The sequence below is a fragment of the Notechis scutatus genome, chromosome 1 (assembly GCF_049901735.1).
Source record: "Notechis scutatus isolate UNSWTSFEM ecotype Mainland chromosome 1, rNotScu1.2, whole genome shotgun sequence".
In the NCBI taxonomy this organism is placed as follows: Eukaryota; Metazoa; Chordata; class Lepidosauria; order Squamata; family Elapidae; genus Notechis; species Notechis scutatus.
Genome location: NC_142009.1, coordinates 226303718 through 226319236, shown reverse-complemented (window position 1 = coordinate 226319236; position 15519 = coordinate 226303718). Strand labels below are relative to the sequence as shown.

Genomic DNA, 15519 nt, shown 5'->3' with positions numbered 1-15519 from the left:
CACCCAGCAGTTATTAATAAGGGCAGCCCTTAATTATGTTTCTTGAGTTAGAATAGATCAATTTGGGGATACAGATAGCAGCTGTTCTAATGGCAAGACAGCTTTGCAGAAGAAATCAGAAAAGAAGAAGAAATTGGAAAAGAAGGAGACGGGAAAGAAATTATGGAAGGCAGCAGTCCCATTATTAGCTTAAGTCAATAAGCTGAAGATGCCACAACAGACACATCTGGAGTTCTACCTGTGCCTCTTTATTGGGAGAAATTTATACATGTGTAAAACAGCGACTTGCGCTCAGTAAAAGTATGGGAGGAGGGATCTTTCCCAGGAAGATCCAAGGCTGGTCGGTAGTCGGCAGTCCACATCCCATCCCACCGAACCCAAAGGCTGTTCCCTTCTTCAGGTGGATGGCTTGGATGGTATCCTTCCTATGCTGCTCCCTCTATTGCAGTCAAGCACCTGGATGCTCGGTGCTCACTAGAGATGGGAGCGAGAGGAGGGTTTCCAGCATATCCTTGTACAGGCACCGCCTTGACTAGTCGTGGGGCACGTGTTTTACAATGGTGTAAGGATCTTCCTGGCTTTGCTGCTTGGGATCTGAGGGCCACGCCTGGGCATCCTTTGCCCCAGAAAGTGACTGGGTGCTTTGGATTGAACTACTGTAACTTTAAGCAAGGATTGGCCACACACCTCTCTCCAACACTTTGGGAGGAGGAGTTGTCCTCGTATATCCACAGCCTATGTGCTTCAATCCATGGACTGGCACCATGTCAAGGGATGTGGGAGCTCCTCGCTCCTCACTGCATTACAAGGGGCCTTCAGAGAGTCTTCTTCCTGGGATGTTGCTACTCGAACCCTTTTGAGGAGAGGGGGCAGATGGAAGGAACAGTTGAGGTGGTGAGAAGTCTGTACATCTGGGAAGGGAGTCCCCGAAGAGACTCAGGGGTTAAGCCATCTCCTGCTGGGCCTGGAGGGAACCTGAGCTTTGAGGTCTTAAGGTGCATGGCAGCACTAGCAGTTCTTGGAGACACCAGCAGGGGGCAGCTGCAATGACAGAGGACTGGCTGGGTGACTAAAAATCACTGGCCCCAAACACTTATGTACACATTTACAGCTGTGAAAGAGGAAGAAAGATGCAAGGAGGGGGGGGGGTGTGAGGTAACAGGCCAGAGTCTGTACGGTAAAGGCAAATAGCCTGGATCTCCCTTGAAAGAGTAGGATTTGTGATCTTGAACCCTGTTGTGGGACACACCGTCCCGGTGTGGGCAGCAGTACGTGAGCAACAGGGACACGGCACTGCCAACCAGCAGATATTGAGAGAGAGAGAGAACCTGATTTCTGCCCTGAGACACCTCTGTGTGCATGGGACGCTTGGACTAGGGTGATGCATGTCTGAATGGTCTGGATGTGGGCAAACAGGTGGGTGGGTGGGTGCAAAAACAGGAGAAACGGAGGGTCAAGTGAGAAATGCTACAAAGAGAACACATTTCCGCCCCCCCCTCCCCCCCCCCAAGTAGAGTCTGCAGCCAAAGGAGGTTCGGCTACAGAGGCTTGTAAGCAATTGACTGGCCAGTCTTGTCCCTTCCGACTGGGGAATTTTGCTTCTCTCTCTTGAGAAGGCACCTCTACTCCCCAGCATGCTCCCAGTATCCCCCAGTATCCTTCCTTCTATTTTGAGGGTGAGCGCCGACTGCCCTGGGCTTATTTCGAATCGATGGAGCTGCTCAGAGGCCTCCCTGACTTTGGCAGTTCGGCTTACCTCTGTGCTTCGGTATGGGAGGGAGGGCACCGATTCTTAGAGAAGGGCCAGGGTGAGATAGGGTGGGGGTGGGGTGTGTGAAAAGGGTAAGATGCTTTTGGAAAGCCTTAGGAAGTGGGAGGACATAGGTTGGCCTGGCTTCGGCTAGGAAGGGCCATTAAGCCCAAGTGGAATGTGCTGGGCCCAAAGCCACTCTAGCAGCCCTTCTCCCTTCTGTGGGAGTCGGACTAGCAAGCAAAGTCTTCAAAGACCCCCTGGGACGAGTAGTGGTGGCGATGGTGGTGGTTAGGCAGGAGGCCTGTGGGGTAGGTGCCCTCAGAGTGACGGCCCAAGGCTTCACAGGAGCTCTGTAAGAGAAAACAGAGAACAGCATCCATTGATATCTTCCTACAACTTCATCCCAGGGTCAACATTAGAGAAGCATGCAAGAGATACGGGCAGATTTTACCAAAGTGACCCTTCTAAGAAACATGTGGGTGACAAAGAATTATAAAAAAAAAAAAACCACCACAAGGTGATACAGTTAAGTCTCTTCTTCCCCGCTTCCATGTTGCTGATGTGCAGAAAAGAGAGGCAACGCAGAGTAAAGTGATAACACCCCATCACCAGAGATAAGCAATGATGATTTTCCAGATGTCGTTGAACTCAAATTTCAAAAGATCAAGCCAATACCGTCCATGATACAGGACAGCGGAAGCTGTAGTGCAATAATACTGTACACCACCACAGTCCCCTCTATGAGGGAGATGGGCAGTTCTTAAATATCATAAATAAATGACAGATAGAAAGAGATGATAGATAGATAGACAGATAGATACATGATATAGAGATAGATAAATGATTAGATTAGATTAGGACTGATCTCTGATCACATACCATGGTAGATGTTACAAGGAAGAGGAGGAGACAATGGATTTTAGATAAAAACTACAGTTATGATCCATATGACAAATAGCCACCATTAAATGGCATCCCAATTTTGAAATAGGCCTTCACTATATGCCACTTTCTTTTATTAATTTGCTTGGGTCAATTTTCTCATTGCTCAACCTCCAGTAACATTCATCATTTCCAGTGCTGCTTCATTATCTCCCTATGTTCTACCTTCCCTTCTCCCACTTCTGTAAAATTTGTGTTTTCCTCAAAGATTTAAAATGGAACTGCAAGAAAGGGCGAGAGAAAGAGACCCAATGGAGCAAGAATATAGGCTTGGAAAAATGCCACACTCCATCACCTGAAATGAGTTTAAAATTCCAGATATAATTACTAGTTAGTTTGGCTATAAAATGGTTGAGAACATAGTATGCCCTATGTGATTTAAAAAAAGAAATTAAATGATAGCCTCATAGGGAAAAAGCTCTACTTTGGCATGTTTCACATCATCAAATTCACAGAGAACCCGTGAACTCTGAAACAAGGGATGAATGTTTTTCAAAAAAAGAAAATTTATGAGGAAGATCAGGAAAGCACTCAGCAGAAGGTATAGGTAAGGTTAGTGGGAACCATTTATGTTGATTAAATAGTAATTTCAGGGTTAGAGGGATTTTCAACCAAGAAAGTCATTGAGATCCTGCATCAGCTTTTATAATTTGAGGATACACGAAACCTTAAGAGTTTTAAAGTATTTTGTGGGGCTGTCAAAGCCTCTTCTGTATTTCCTGTCTTCAAGAACAATGTATGTATTTTTAGTAGTGTGTGTATGTGACACCTAAAATTATTATTAGATTTTTATCCTGTTTTTAAAAACATGTACAACCGAAGGCAATGAACATACCTAACACTCCTGCCTATTATCCCCACAACAACAACCAGAGGTGGGCTGCACTTACTTTAACAACCGGTTCGCTGGTTGTGAGCGTGTGTATGCACACACAAGCTTCGCTTGCACGCTCTGCTTTGGGGCTGAAACGGAGCTTCAAACATGCAGCTAATCTACTCAGGCAGCTCCGGTGAGTACAGCAGGCGCAGCACGGAACTCAGCTGGGCAGCATGGGTGGGGGGGAATGAGCCAGAAAGTTAGTTATATATGGAAAGGATAGCGCAGGGGTGCGTGGGCGGGCCCAGCCAGTGATCACAACTACCAGTTCGCCTGAACCGGTGCGACCAGTCAGCAGCCCACCACTGACAACAGCACTGTGAGGAGGGTTGGATTGATAAAGTCACCCATCTGGCTTTCATGCTAAGGGAGGCCTAAAACTCACCATCTCCTGGTTTCTAGGCCTGACCCACATCCGCTAGATCAGTGATCCCCAACCTTTTTGACGCCGCGGCCCGGTACCGGCATCAGCTGGGCGCCGCCATCTTTTTGAGTGCTTCCGGTGACCTCACGGAGCACTTTCGTCAAAAAAAGTGCTTTTCAGGTAGGCTTTGAAAAGCTTTCTGAGCTTCTACCGGAAAAGCTCACCGGAAGCACTTTTTTACCAAAAAGATGGCGGCGCCAGCAACCAGCGGCCCGGTAAGACTTGTTCCTCGGACCGGTACCGGTCCGCGGACTGGCGGTTGGGGACCCCTGCACTAGATCATCTCAGCAGGTGTCAAACCAGTCTCCTTACAAAACCTCCAGTCAGGGGGTTGCTAGGCAGGTTCCACTGCTTAACAGCTCTGATATTCAGAAAACTCCTCCTTGATCCTCAGTTTAAGTCTCTTTGCTTTTAATTTCAATTTATTGCTTCTCGTCCTGTTCTAAGTTTCAACGGAGAATAAATTTTTCTCTTGCATGTGACAGCTTTTAGATATTTATAGGCCATTATTGCACCACTCCTTAATCTTCTCTTTTGCAAGTTAAACATGCCCAGATTCCTTATACTTCCTTCATACAGCTGGGTTTCCAGTCCCTGATCATCCTGATCAGATAAAATAGAAAGTGCTCCCGTGGGTTTTAAAACACGCCAGCCTGAAATAGTTTCACCAAGTAAGAAAAAAAGCAGAATTAACTTCAAAGACCCAAGGTATCATGCATTTCTTATAGAGCATCCCCAAAAAGTATTGAAATACAAGCACATACACAGTCCATCAAGACCACAAGGAAAGACAATTTGTGCCAGCATCTTATGTTGTATTTGTGACAATGGGATCTGCTGTTCCTCACAACTGCAGTAACTGCTTGGAGAGGCTGCACCAAAGCTTTTGTCTATGATGATCCATTCTTGAAATCTCTGGAGGCTCTTAGGACTTGTACTATGTCCTGCCTCTCCAAGCTTCAAGTAAAAAGGGATTTCAAAGATGGAGTTGGAGAAGTAGCAGAAGTAGATCTGAACTAGGTGACCTTAGCTCTTAAGTATGCTGCACTGTGGCATTTAGTGAATTAACATCTTTTTTCTCTCTCTACATAAATAAAGAAAACCGCTGCTGCTTTGCGTGCCATCTGCCATTCTGTCCACAAGGTGGTGCTGTTGCTATGCAGCCAGGCATGTTGGAGCTTATTTTGCCTGCTTACTATTGATAGGTATTGATCGGAGGCATCTGTGGCATCGTTGGACTTGGAGGTTTTGCCCACTAACATAAATCTACTGTGTCTGATATACTCTGCTCCGAGCTATTCCATCATGTTTAGTCTGCAAAAGGCTGCAGGGGCAACTGCAACCTCTGGGGTGCCTGTGCTGGGCAATCAGGGGGAAAGTGTATAAAATAGCAGTGATGGAGAGGCACAGGATTCCCCCATGTTTTATCTGTTTTCATTTTATGTGATCCCTCTTCACGTATATCTCACAGTTAGATTCCAACTAAAGGAGAGGGGGAGGGGGAGAGAGGAGAGAGAGAGAGAGGCTGAGACTTGGAGGGAAAGAAAATTCTCTATAAAGAACAGGACTTTATCATTTTGCATTGGGGGGGAAAGCCTGCTCTGCAAAAATAGGTGAAAAATGGAGTGGGGGAGACTCTTTCTCATAAGAAATCATTGGCCTTGCACTTATTTGGGGAAATGAGAAATTGTTGAATTTTCTTGCATACAAATTTAAAAGAAAAAAAAATACCTGGAGTTGCAAGTCATTGCAGACCCAGTAACACTCAAAGGTACTTGGCTGGAGATTGCAACTAGCCAATGCTGTAAAGTTTTCAAAGACAGATCTGCTTTCCCCCCCTTCCATCTTCCCCTACTGTCAGATCTCCAACACCCCTAGCTGCATGCACCCTACCACCAGTTGGAACCTGCCCAAATTCAGCCTCCAAAAACGGCTTCCTGATACTGTATTTTGAGCCAAAAAGTGTGGGAGAGGGAACAGAGGACTATGCATAAATCAAATATAAGCTTTATTTTGGAGTTCTGGTCTGTCATCTTGATTTGTATAAATCTGAGCACATCCAAAATATAAAACAATACACAAATATGCAACTACCGTATATAGCTACTATAAAAGGTACCTCCTCCAGAACATAGACATACAGAGAACAATGACAGAAACCTGAAATCATGCCCGGATGTTTTGGGGAGCTGCCCTGTTATCCTCCAAACAATCAATTTGTAGGACAGTATTAAAGAGCTCTAGCTACATTCCTATCACTTTAAGGCTTACTCACATGGAGTCTACCTGAGTGCGAGAAACGGAAGGGACTTCTTTGTCCCACCTCATTGTAAGGCTCCCTCAGGTACCTCATACAATTGCAGATTTTACATCACCAGCTGCAGCTTTCAGGTCCAGAATCGAGCCAAGAACAAGGACTCCTCCCAAAGAGGTTGGGTCTGGGTTTAAGCCCATAAATCCATAGCTCCTTCAGTGCAATAGAAAACATTGTTCTTGCTCCTTGTTCTCCCCTCCCCCCCCCCGCCCTACAATGAGAACAGCCTTCCCCTTCAGGCCCTTTCAGAGGCTTGTCCAGAGGTCCAGTGGTGACCAAGTAACTCATTCAATGGTGGGGAGGGGAATGAGGGGGCTTTTCACTGCCCGAGAGTTCATTTGGGGAGTTTTCAAGCTGTGGCTTTATTTACAGCTCGTACAGCAACCATGTTGCATTCAAAGATTTCTCGTTTTTTATTGACTTAAATGTTGGCAGCAGCAGGAAATTAAAGTAAAGTCAGCTGCTAATTAGATATTCCCCATCCGACAGCTCCAGAGCCAGCTAAAACTTGGCACGTTTGATGAGCCTTCAAATGCCTTTGCCGGCTGTATTTTATCTTTATAGCACATCAGACTCTTGAGATATTGGATGTAGCAGTGGATCAGCTGACACCATACAGGCATATGGTCTATGCCACTCATTCCCCAACATGTTCATGTAAGATTACAGGCCAGCAGGGCAATACAAGAGGGCTTACTTCCCTTGTGCAAAACACACAGAGAGACGGCTCCAGGATTTGCAGGGCTAGAATAGGCTTGCAAAAAAAAATCCTGTCTTTCCTCCCGGCTGCCTTTTTTTTGGGGGGGTGTCCTGAAATTCCTCCCTGCTGCTGCCTTCCTGAGTTTTTGTAAAATGAGAATATCAATGATGAGGTTGCAAGTGTTTGGCTTATGGCAGGGCCAGAGGAAGTGCAGAGTCATACTAGCCTTTGGCCAAATGTTATGATTATCTCCTGAAGTCCTTCCTGATGTTGTTACATCCTTTAACCCCCACTCTTTTAACCTCAAACTATCCACTATTGACCTCAATCCATTCCTAAGAGGTCTATAAGAGGCGTGCATAAGCGCACCATCGTGCCTACCGTCCCTGTCCTTTTGTCCCCATTTATTCGTACCTATTTCCTGTATTCTTACTCATGTTTATACTTATAGCGATTATCTTGTAAGTGATTGACAAATCAAATTTTTTTAAAAAAGTGTTCTCCTTCAGGAAATAGACAGGTCATGCAGCTAGTTCTCAGGAACAGATGCTCTCCATGAAAGCATTCCTTCGTGGATGGTTGTCTGAAGAAGACAAGACCAGACAGTACGTCTTACCTCTTTGCAACAGCATGGGTAGTTCTTACTGAGGGAGCGGATGTGCATGGATGTTTGGGATTAAATGCTGCAATCTAAAAATATCTTTCCTTTCTATGAAAATTCTGGTTCCATCTGAGAGTGAAACTGGATTATTTTACAATGGAGCAGAACTGTGTTGAACGGAAGACGATTGAGTTGAATGAGCAATGGGGAAGTTATGCACAAAGGCTGCTATGGAGAGCGAGGCAGTCGTAGTACAATAGTACTGCAATATTACGTATTAAACATAACAAAAATCCGTATCAAAGAGAGCCAAGGTCGAAAAAGCCAGTATATTAAAATCCTGGAATCAGAAAATTTGTTGGAAAGTATGAAACTGAACCTTCAGCTTGAATCTAGGTGACCTATGGCTCACCAGAAAATGGAGATCTCACCAAATACAGCCAGTCTGGTCAGAAGGAGCCAGCAGTTTGCCTGAAAGTTGGAGCCTAGATGAAAAATAGCGCTCCACTCTTCATCCTCGATTGATCATAAGATACACCTATTCACTTAAGAGGCCATCTTCCTAAATCACATTCTTTTAGGTCGTCTATCCAAGTTCATCCATAATCTTCTATAGTTATCACTTGTCGGTCACAGCAATTATAGCTCTCACAGGGAATGGCAGGTAGTCTGTTTCCGTAAGGCATCGGTCTTGAGAAGCCTCTTCTACACTCTCAATCTCCCTTGTGCGCATCTACTCGGATATTCTGTTTTGCGGCAGCTGTACTGAATCCCAGTATTTGAGCCATCCATTCACAACGATCAGGCTCCTTCCTGGCTTCCTGATAGGTTTCTCTGCACTGGATTGATGGTGGGGCAACAAATGGATAAAAAGAACTGCTCCTCCATGTTGGTCTTGGGGTTCCATTAATGACACAGCAGAGGCAATTTGGCTCCACATTAATCTTCTTTGTTTGGTCTGGGCAGAAACGGGCAGGAATGTAACTGCTTCTGCAAAGCCAGAGATGGAAGCTAAGGAGTGTTTCTGTACCAGCAGTCTCTGCTATTTTATTTTATTTTTAAATCATACTTCTTAGGCTGTTGATCATTTTTCCTTATTTTTAGAATCTATGCTTTGAGCAAGAAGGAATTGTTCAGTGCAGGTTTCAGAGAACCCAAATAATCAGTAGAGCTAAATGTACGGGTGATTTAATTTCCAGCCGCTATCTTGATTTCATGGGGGGGGAAGTCACAAAATAGAGATCATATACTTATATATATATGACATATAAGAACATTTTATTATATGTATAATGCTTTGTAAGAACATCCCTTCCTGCTCCAAAAATTCTGAAACATTTATTTCCGTGACAAAATGCTGAGGTTATCAGAACATAAGGAATTTCTCTGGAAACAAGAACAAAACTATTAGAAAGCGTTGGTAGCTAACTCAGTGGATTGACCCTGATATTCTCTCCTTCTTTCTGTGCCATCTATTTCTCCTTCCATTTAGCTCAGTGGGAAAAGTGCCAATAGTGGTAATGAGGCCATTAGCCAAACCATCTTCTGGATCTTGAATATTTTTCTCCTTTTAGTAAGTGTCTGCTACGGTTCACAGGAAAATGAGTCTCTGAACAGTCCACAAAAGCAGTACCCATTCTCTCATTTCCAAAATGCCTCTTCAATGTATTAGCAACGGGGCAGCCAGGATAACACTTTTTAGGACTGCAAAAATAGGCAGACGTGAATTCACACTGCCATTTTGGGGGAAAGGTTTTGCATTCTCATCCCAGGTGTTTGCTTTTGACTTCATACAAATTGTTCTAGGAATAGAAATACACAATTATACAAAAAATGTGAAACAAATTACTGTAGAATTGCAACGGCATTCACTCGTGAGGCTTCCCATTTTTAGAAACAAAGCACTAGATTCGTTCTCACTGTTCTAGAGACAAAACGTTTTGTTCAGGATAACATATTATGACTTTGTGCAGTTCTTAATCTAGCTCCCTCAATTTCAAGGCCTGCTCAGTTGACCCCAATAATCTCCGACCTCTTTTCCAAATGCTTACCTTGATCCCTGACGAGGAGGAGGATCCCACTGGTTGAATACACAGTTCGCAAAGCAGAACAACAGAGGCATGTGAAGACTGCATTTGTATTTAGGAATTGAGGCTAGTGGCGGGATTCAATTTTTTTTTTACTACTGGTTCTGTGGGCGTGGTTTGGTGGGTGTGGCATGGCTTGGTGGGCGTGACTTGGTGGGCCTGGCAGGGGAAGGATACTGTGAAATCCCCATTCTCTCCTCACTTCTGGGGGAAGGTTACTGCAAAATCCCCATTCCCTCCCCACCCTACTAACCTGCTTTCCAGCTCTGTTCTCCTACGCAGGGCAACAAAAGAAGACCCAGCCGATCAGCTGAGACTCAGGAGACGGAGAATAGATGGGGGCAGCACCAGTCAGGGGTGGTATTTGCTGGTTCTCCAAACTACTCAAAATTTCCACTACCGGTCCTCCAGAACTGGTTAGAACCTGCTGAATACCACCTCTGGTTGAGGCGCATTAGAAAAACACAGGAAACATTTTCTAGAAACCTTGCCCTGATTCTCACAATCAAGAACTCTGTAGAAAACTGGACAGGGCTGTGCCCATAGCTCTGAAGAATGGCCTCCAGCCAGGATAAACACAGGCTAACCTTTCAGTTCTGTTCTCAGACACCACATTTTGGGAATGTGGCAAACCTAAGCTCCACTTAGATTTTATGCATCCCCAGCCCACTTTTTCTGCTGCTCAATGGCCATATCAGCTTCTTTCTTGCACGAGGTTTGAGTTTTATCAGCACCTGATTGTATCTGAATAACGTCTTTTCATAGGCCAGTGAACAGTTGCAGTTCTTTTTGCAGCTGTCCAGCAGCAAAATCCAGCTGTATTTTAGTACCATCAGCTTAACCTTCCTTAGCTTCTGAGTCTAAAGCTCTGTGGAATAATGAGGATACTGTCCAGTGACAGCTTTGGGTAGTTAACTTTTTAGAACAGTTGTTCTTTTAAATTAGATCGATTTGCTCAGTTGCATTTATCCCTTCCCTCTTTGCAACTGGCTATTCTCCAGACTATTTTCGTTTCTTTTGCAAAAACCACTGTTGCGGGGGAAAATCTAGAGGAGCTATGATCTTAAAGCAAACCCCATCATCATTAACTGAAGGCAGTGGTTGTTAAGCAAACACAGCAGTTATTAAGTGAACCCATTGTTCACCACGAGGCAGTTTTGCCAGAAGCTGGCACTAAATACTAGTTTCCGGGAAAACCATCGTAAATTGCAATCATGTGATTTCAGGGCACCACAAATGGCCTTAAATGTGAGCTAGTTGCCGACCAATCCAAAATGCAGTCACATGACCATGGGGGGGAAACATTGGGACATTGAAGTTGGATCATAAAACCCTTTGGGGGTTTCATTGCAACTTTGAATGGTCACTGAGCGTTCAGTCATAAGTCAAGGATATGCAAGTTTAACATCTACATCCATCAACCCTTCAAGTGGGCAAGGTCAAGAAACAGACCTGCAGCAGGGATTTCAGAAATGGGCCTTTATTGCCCTAGGGCATATTAAGAGATCTTGGAAGCATATTCAAAATCTTCACTGACTCTATTTTTTAAGGAGGAGCTCCAGGGGGGAGGGGACTGTTTTGAGTCACTTTCTCGTGTTTCCTATTTTCCCTGCTCTGAGCAGGGGTGGGCTTCAAAAAATTTAGCAACCGGTTCTCTGCCCGGTTGCTGGGTAGGCGTGGTCATGGTGGGCGTGGCCTATTCCACCTCCTGCACTACAGTGGGGGGGCAGCATTTTCACCCTCTCCGAGGCCCATTTCCCCCCGGGCTCCGGAGGCTCTCTGGAGGCCAGAAACGGGCCCGGAGCCTCTGGGAGGCCCATTTTTCACCCTCCCCAAGACTCCACATGGGCCCTGCACTTACCTGGGATGCAAAACGGGCCACATAGAGACTTCTGGGAAGGGCGGGGTGGGCGGGGCCAGACAGTCCTCTCACTACCAGTTTGGCGAACCAGATGTAAAATTAACATCTGGTTCGCCCGAACCAGTAGCAGCCCACTCCTGGCTCTGAGTAACTATTTTCTCTCTGCCACTCCCTTCTCAAGGCCAGAGTTAAATCCCTCTACCCTACAGAACCCCTGAGTTCGCATAACATTAGAGAAATGATGAAGAGATAGTTACAAGAACATGCTTTAAACCTGGAAAAAATGAAAACATTAACAAGAAACTCAGACTGGCTCTGCCTTAATCCTTCCTAAGATATGAGAGGGAAGGGAAAACACAAACTACCTCAATAAATATACAGTAGTTCCTCTCAAAATGTGTGAAATTGGTTTCCCGGTCTGGCCTACCTTGAAGAGTTGACAGCGACAAAGTGTCTGTTTTTAAGGTGGTGAAGATCCTGGTTTTTTATTTTGGAAAATGTTCCTCCAGATTACATTGTTTAACAGATAGCTACATCTTTTTGGTCAAGAACGTTTTCAGGAGACCTCTGTTGAGACGGTGAGGTAGGGCAAAATTACAGGTTCCAGTATCAGAAAGGACCTCCTAATAATTTCAACCAGGCAGCAATTGCTCGGCCATTGCCCTCAATTATCCCTGTCTGTGAAATTCTTGGCTGTTCCAGAAGGACACATTTCATATTGCATTTTGCAGTAACACAGTTACTGCAAAATTCATTTTTTTTTTGTTAAATAATAGTTCCTTTCAATGTACAGTACCATATATGTGCATCTTCCTATATTTACTGTTATGAGCTCATATGCTAGAAAGTCAGGATGGATATCTTCTTCAGCTCTCAAATTCTTTTAAAAGTAGGTCTGCTGTTTCTTTATCAAATAACAATTTTTCAACCTCCTATATTCTAGGCATTATTGTGAATCTGCTAGGTGAAGAAGAGGTTTTTGCCTGTTTGGCTGCATTAAATTTCCTGGATATGACATAGTCTAACTTGACAAGATCTTACCTCCAGCAGTTCACTTGTTTTATAAACAGTAAAATCTTTTTTTTACTTAGCAAAATGTTATCTGCAGGGGTTCCAAAGAATACTTAATCAGTGATCCATCATAGCTGAATTATTTTCCTTCTCTTTCTTTCTTCCCACACACAGATATATATATGCTGCATTCAAGTTACAGATAAAAGCAAAGAGTACACGTTCTGAAAACAAAATATATGTGTAAGAGTTGTAGTTATTGGTGACAAGAGTTGCATTCCATACTGGCTAAGCGTAAATTCAGATTCTGAACTTTCATTAAAAGAAGAGCAAGTATTTAGCCTTTCTAGAAGCTCAATGTAACCCAAAATGCACTCTGTGTCACCTGCCAATTTTACAAGAAAAGGTTATTTCTGCTTTTTGGTATTTTTAAGCAACAAATCAACAGGATTTTTTTTAATCTTCCCTGGTGAGAAATGATTGTTGCCTGGTAAAAACCAATTCAGAAACTGAGCTTTTGTTATCGCTGTGATTGGGCAGTAATGTACCTACTACCCCCACCACCCGCAAAAAATGGTATGATCAGAGACAGGAGTTTGTTACTAATGCAACATCTTTTCTTTAAATACAATTTATCTGAGTTGCTAGGCATTCTTTAAAACATTGCTCTCTTATCATTGCAACTATATGGCATTGCACCTATATGCGGTAATTGGGAGGTGATGGGTTATACCAATCCAACATAGTAGCCCCATTGTATTATGATTGCGGTGGTGGGCACTTTAACTGGTGTTGATTAGGACTGATCTTTTGGGCTTTTAAAAATGGAACTAGGAGAAGGGGTTGAATTGTAATAGCTGAGTAATTTGGACTGCGTATTTACTTAGGATTGAGTTAAGCAAAATTGCAAATTTTCTATTCTCTTACTTTCTGGATGGTCTTCTCTCTCTCTCTTTTTTTTTAAAGTGAGCTTTGGTGTTGAAGCAATTTGGCATAATGGCTCAATGACTTGTCTTCAAAAGTGCTATTAAAAATGGTATGAACTGTTTGCAATTTCATTGTACACATGTTGTGTATTGACAATAAATGTTTGATTGATACTGATTGACAGTGGAAGCAATTATCCTGAGAAGTGGTGGGCTTCCCTTCATTTGCTGTGTTTAAAGGGAAGACAACATCTTATTGGGGAGTTCTTCAATCTGGATTCTTGCATTGAGCAGAAGGTTCACCTAAATGGCTCCTTCCAACTCTACAGTGCCATAATTCTAGAGTACTTTGTCTCTTGTGTTTGACCTAGAGAGGAAAACCTGAATAATAGCATTAATTCTATTTTTATCCCTAGCTTTCCAAGGTGGCACTCAAAGTGGTTCCTAATTTCTTGATCTCCCTACCTCGATTCATTGTAAGTCATTCTGTCCATGACCAATATCAAGCACTGCTTTAGAACTTGAACACTTTCCTGGATTTCAATTCTTAAGGATTTCAGACATAAGTAGAAAACTACAGTCAGCTGAGTTCCGGTTTGCAGGGCTTCGGCGACAGGCAGTAATCCGTGATCGTGCGTGGTTTATGCCTGGGTTCGCTGCTGGAGTGTCCCGAGCCAGTTTGGCTTCAGGGCTAAGCCACCCTGTAGAGGTGGCAAAGAGGGGGGAGATCCCAGCAGGGTCGAGGAAAGCTGCATCTTTCTTCCCCAGCTGGCAAAACTCCCTTTCCCGAAGGCGGTAAGAGCGGCGGTCAGAAATGGCCGCCTCAAAGAAGCACTCAGCCGGAAAAGAAAGTGCAGGAGGAAGTTAAGAAGTGAAAGTTTTGGCTGACCGGGATAAGAAGCAACAACTAAGGTATCCTGGAATTTAAATTTTAAAAAAAGATACATCGCTCCCAAGGAAGATTTGGAAGCAGCGAATGAAAGTGAAAAGGGAAAGGTTTTTTTTTTTCTCACTCTTCTTCCTAATGTTGACAGTGAACAGAAATGAATGAGAAATTGGAAAAACCCGCTTTGGCATCAACAGGTAATTAAACTGGATAATTAAATGTCAAGGGGATAATAAGGATTTCTGAACACTAAAAAAAACTTTTTCTTGCTGTAAGTGGAAAGGGAGAGGAAAAGAATAAGAGCAGGATTCGGAAGGAGGAGACTGCCTAGAATTTAAAAGAATCTGATTAAATCCTAACAAGACTTCTAAAAGATACATTTTAACTGGAACTTTGTAACTAAACAGTAACCCCAGGAAGAGAAAGTGAAAAAGAAGAAAGTGTCAAAAAGAAACAGCTTGTGTGTATTTGGATTGCTTGGTGACTTTGGGACTTCTGGAAATTATACTTGAATGATTAAAAACACTTGGATGGTTGTTTGAAAAAATAATTTTTTACAATGGCATCACTTGTGGATGAACTGAAAATGGAATTTAAAAATACAAAGAAGAGGAACAAGAAGGGAAGGGCTCTCTTGGCTCTCTTTTTCAATTCTTAGAAATGGCGATTTGTACCTATGAGAAACTACAAGAAAAGACTGTGCAACAAGAAGATTGGGACAAAGAAGAAGCCATCTTTAACGAACAAGTAACTTTACTTGGGGAAGAAAGGGGAAAGGAGGGAAAGAAAATGGAGACTTTAAGACCTAAAAAAACAACCAAAAAAGGAAAAATAAGGTGAAAAGTGGATATAATGTTAGAAAGCAACAGAAAAGGGGAATACAGAAGAGGGAAATGGAGGTGGAGAGACAAGGGGGTAAAAAGGGCAGAGAGAGAAGAAGCAAGGGAGGAAGGAAGGGATGAGAAGCTACAAGGTGTGGAGCAAGATGTAAAAAGAAACAGGACTTATTTAGAGATAATGGGTAAAAACTTATCTGAAAAAGTGATTCTGCAAAGGTACATAAGATTGTATTGTTATATTTGTATTAGAAATAATGTTAGAAAATTGGAAACAACATATGATTAAAAAGTGGGATAA

General features: G+C 43.4%; 1 protein-coding gene across 4 annotated transcripts in view; it reads right to left on the bottom strand.

The window, feature by feature from the left end:
* Positions 1 to 227: 227 nt before the first annotated feature.
* ASIC4 (acid sensing ion channel subunit family member 4) overlaps positions 228 to 15519 on the bottom strand; it is a 299154-nt gene continuing 283862 nt past the window's right edge. For all 4 annotated transcript variants that reach the window (XM_087950423.1, XM_026665599.2, XM_087950424.1 and 1 more), the window contains one exon: positions 228 to 2103. In XM_087950423.1, coding sequence (XP_087806549.1) covers positions 1984 to 2103 — 120 coding nt within the window. In that variant the 3' untranslated portion in view covers positions 228 to 1983. The remainder of the gene's footprint in view (positions 2104 to 15519) is intronic.